This window comes from Mizuhopecten yessoensis, unplaced genomic scaffold (assembly GCF_002113885.1).
Source record: "Mizuhopecten yessoensis strain PY_sf001 unplaced genomic scaffold, ASM211388v2 hete_36170396, whole genome shotgun sequence".
NCBI classification, from domain to species: domain Eukaryota; kingdom Metazoa; phylum Mollusca; class Bivalvia; order Pectinida; family Pectinidae; genus Mizuhopecten; species Mizuhopecten yessoensis.
This window is the reverse complement of record NW_018485342.1, coordinates 1-4,881: the sequence shown is the minus strand read 5'-3', so window position 1 is coordinate 4,881 and position 4,881 is coordinate 1. Positions and strand designations below refer to the sequence as shown.

The 4,881-nt window shown below is 35.8% G+C and overlaps 1 protein-coding gene across 1 annotated transcript; it reads left to right on the top strand.

Annotated features, from left to right (window-relative positions):
• Window positions 1–1,674: 1,674 nt before the first annotated feature.
• On the top strand, window positions 1,675–4,679 carry LOC110444766 (MAM and LDL-receptor class A domain-containing protein 1-like; the record flags this gene model as incomplete). The annotated part of the gene is made up of 3 exons (XM_021489126.1): window positions 1,675–1,805; window positions 4,058–4,192; window positions 4,530–4,679. Coding segments are annotated over 3 exons (416 nt in total), but the record flags the coding sequence as incomplete, so codon positions are not given.
• Window positions 4,680–4,881: the final 202 nt, after the last annotated feature.

The window sequence follows — 4,881 nt, the reverse complement described above, 5'->3', positions numbered from 1 at the left end:
ATAGACTCCGTCACGTGTTAACTCTAAGTCATCTGGTACACACTCTGTCACGTGTTAACTCTAAGTCATCTGGTACACACTCCGTCACTTTGTCAGTAATGATACCATCACACACCTTTCTTCTTATTCATCCCAAAACACTGATTTATTAGTAGTTTCGGTCTGATTCATACTGAAAGAAACCTGAGGGTTGATAAAGCTGGAAGAAGCATATTTCAGAAATGCTTTGCGATGTTACAAGTCAAGCCTTATCTCTATAATCAGAATCTACCAGAGTTTGGCAGCTAGTCAGGTTATGTCCACGTTCCTGAAATATTTCTTGTCTTCTAAACAAATTACCATTTGGAATGACCAAAGCCAGACTTATTGGGTCTATTTTAAATCTACTTTATGTCACACATAACAATGTTCTGAGTGTGATTGGTAATGTCCATGTGAGCAATGACGTCGTGTCAGGAACTTTGTAATTAACGATTTCTTTATAATCCCAGTAATACCTAATATTAGGAGAGTGTCGCTATGCATTACCTTTGTGATATATAAGAGTTGAGCTGACTCGGATTCAGAAAACCGACAATGTCTGAACGAAATGCTTTGACTACACCTACTAAAAGGAAGCAGTGATCCATAGTATCTCGTCTCTTAATCTGTATTTGTGCAGGGATTTACTGATAGTGTAGAGTTTTGTTAATAACAGTGTTTCTGTACTTTAGATAAAAACCTACGGTTGATGGAAAGTAATGAAATCCATTTCATCTTTGCATTGATATATTTATACTTATTAACGTGTATTTATTCCTCATTTGACAACTGGTTGACTTATTTTCTATTAATTAAGGATTAACCTGAATATATTTTTCATGTTATGGAGATACGCCAACCAATTGTCGAATGGGTTGTCAAATGCTTGTTACAAGCAAGATTAAATTGTGATAAAATATAACATACATTGCGAAACTCGATTTGATAGTATCCTGATGACAGAGCAACTAACAAGACGAATCAGGGTTAACGTACACATGGAATTGTTCAGTCAGCATTCTCCACGCCGTAGCACAGTTCCAACACTCCAAAAACGTTAACACATGAATTCGAACAACATCTTAATTAGGTCTACGCTACGTATTCATAAAAGAAACCAAATTGAATAGTTCCTTTTATGGGACGGGGGATTATACGTAGTTTATATTCTCCCGCAGGGGCAAGCACATTATTATTTATCGTTTTGGACTTGTTTTGTTTATAACAATAACTATGTTTGTCTGAACACCTGATCCCACCAGACATTTACTTCAGTAAACAGGAACAGGTCGATCAGCATGTTTCCGTGAAATCTGGTCGCATTATTGACACAGTGTAATAGTCATAAAGAATATCAGAGGGAAACACGCTATATGAATATGATGATATCTTATAATTGTGCTATACTTTTGAGCCAAATAAATTTCTGTCAAACAAAGGTTCATAGATTAAGTATATTTCGTCTGTTGACATCTGGCACAAGAAAATAATGTTAAAAATGAAAACAATAAAATACATTGCGTCTGGTTTTATGGTATGATTTTGACATGTAAAAATCCAAATTGTTCTGTGAATTTTTAATATCAATTCAAACTGTCGATGTTGGTTCGTTGAGCATAATAAGTAATAAAATATGTTATTGCATTTTTGTAGATATTGGCAAAATATCTCGGTACATATTGGAAGCGTGCACACGCCGTTCGCCATCGATATTCTCTTGCATAGCGTTAGTGGAAACGTGGCAGTGGATGACATCGCAATGCTGCAGTGTGGGGATACTGAAGGTATTTAATGAGAATGCGTGGGATGTAACGTAACACAGAATAAACCCATTAACGTCTAAAGCACTCTGGGAGTTGAACATTCTCCTATCCTTTGATAATCTTTCGTTGTCCAGTCTCACAGCCGTTCCCCCGAAAGTAACAATTCTATATGTTTCCATTTCTTGAATTCCTGTATCAAGACCTTGATATAAAAAAAAGAAGTAGCAACCAGCAAATATTGAGTTCATTCAAATAGTAGTGGCATGTTCTCGAGGGATATCAGTGTATTATATCTCATGGACCCTGTAGAGTAAGCATAACCCCCTCTACAAGTTAAACGTGACGCAAACAAATATTAACAATTGTTCCACCTCGACAGCCTTAAAACATATTGACAACAAGATATAAGACGATTATACCACAGGCTTTTCCCAAGAAAAATATCAAAACAATTGTACGAATCACAAGGTATTACACACTGGTATTGACATTTCACCTGCACTATTTTAATTTCTGATACAATAGCAATATGATGAAATGATTTATTATTGAAATTGGTTCAAAATATAATCAAACAAACAGATATGTTTTGTATTTAAAAAAAAAAGATATATTAGTGTACAAAATTGTACATCGATACATCGATTTTCACATGAAACTGGCCAAGTAGAGAGCCGAAAAGTAAATAAAAACAAGCGAATTAATTGACGTGCCATTACCAATTGCCTTGGGCTATGATGTTTGAAGAGTTTCAACTCCAACATCATGCTGGTGGTGGATGACAGAAATACATGTACAATATATACATAGAATTTTTCATTTTGTAATGAAATTGTACAGGCAAAAAAAAGAAATATGTTTACTCCCAACAAATCTTACAAAACCTTGAATAATTAACGTACTGTTCAACAGCGACACTATCAAAAGGATACCACAGTAACATGAGATGTCTCTCGGGAAAGATCATTCGCTATCGCAGTCCAAACGGGTTAGTGTAAAAAGGAGTGTTATTTTATAAGACACTGTGTATTCCCAGTCTCTACACGGAACTTAATGGTATCATGTAATTGACTGGATGTATAAACACAACAAGGGAATACGTGAGTTTATTGATACCGAAAGAAGTAACACAACCCAATTAAAGACGTGACACTATATCATGATATTGGTTTAAAGACGTAGGTGTTCAACCAGTACTCCTGAGTCAAACCGTCTGGAGCGGAGATCAGTATACTAAACTTGAATGTTTTCTCGAACTTTTATTAGATTTCTTTAGATACGTTGATTTCTCAGTGTGTTATTTCCTATTACAAGGGTTTTACGCCCACCGATGGGGACAATTTATTGATGACAATAGAATTCCAAGCGTGCGTAGATCTTAATATGATTAATGATGTTTAACAGATGATTTCCCACACCTATAAATCAGGAAATTAAAAGCATCTCAAGCATGGTTCATTACTGAAGTTAATCACTCGTTGAGGGAGTGGTGTTGTTGTAAGATACCCCCAGGGATACTGTTAAGCGCTGTATAATTCCGCCTTAACGTCTCAATCGATGTAAAATCATGGCGACGTCTGCTGCAATATCTCCAAGCACTCCGAGTAGGAGTGTCGAAGAAGACACAGCGACAAAAACATGTTATCTTGTACTGATTGTCACCAATAATGTTGTCTACTTGCCAGCTCATAATAAACAACAACTGAAACATGTCATTTTACCAACAATCCGATTAACTGTTGCTAAAAAAACAAAGATACAGGCAAATTCTGTATCTCACAACTTTACATTGACTAAGGCTATTGCTCATATGTTAGTTATCCTATTACAATCGTACTTAAGTTTTTAGACTATAATGTATACCTCAATAATGTAGCCGACTGGCCCGAATTATAGAATACACATTTCTGATTGGTTTAATGATGGTAGTATTCGGCTGCATGTGCACTATTGAGTTGTTGTCAAATAATCGATTTTACAATTATAGTGTTTCTTACAAATGAAATGATGAAAAATGAAATGTTATTTTTCTGATTATATTGTATGTACTGCACCTATAGCGAAGAACACCAAGAACATTTTCAATATGTATGACAAATTCCAAAAACAAATCTGTATTACTTCACACTGAATAAGGGTCAAGCTATTAAACTTTGAAAAATGTAGATGCGTAGAGGGCATAAACGAAACATGTGTTTGTACTTCTATACCATGTATACATACTATTATATCTGCAACTGATTGTCGTATACATGTGTTTTTGTGTTGTTTAGAGAAGGAGGTTGCCCCTGTGGGGTGCGGGACAGGAGACTTCCAGTGCAGCACCTGCCATTGGGTACCTCACTCCAAGCTGTGTGACCTCATCCCTGACTGCCTGTTCGGCGAGGACGAATACCTTCCTTTATGCTGTAGGCAGTCCCCAGATTTACATATTTTATCCGTGCTCATGGAAAACAATCAAATTCTCTAACTGCACTCCTTTTCTAAATCCAATATTTCACAAGGCAATATAGAATTCCTTTACAATTCTATAGCAAAGATAGTTTATACATGATGCGTTTGCATACCCGTAGAGAAAATAAGTGATATAACTTTATTAGATATTAAGGGAATAAAGAAACAAATGCAGTTGCTGTTAATGCTTGTCCCGCTGACACCCTATGCGTTCTTGACTCAAAGAGCTAATAGCATCGTGTTGACAGTTGTTGTTTTTATGCCAAAAATATGTATTTTTATTAATGCTAGATGAAAATCAGTGGAATGGAAGCTGTTCGTTTGAGGATGGCTGGTGTGGATGGGAAAATATTTTGAACCCTTTCCGGAGCGTGACACGATGCGTGTTCGACAGGGCTAACTTCACAGACATTGACAAGGAGAAAATCGGCAATAACCATGGTAATGCAAACTGCTACATTGTACGTTAAATAATTAAGTCATATTTGTAAAAACACAGTTCAATGATAGTGATCTGGTGTCAAATGTAGATCAAATTTGTTTGTATCTGTTCCATTACAAGCATAACTCAATGTATCCATTTCATAGTGTCTGGTTTATTTTTAACTCCAGCTTGGATTTGTGATCAATTTTTTTTTTTTTT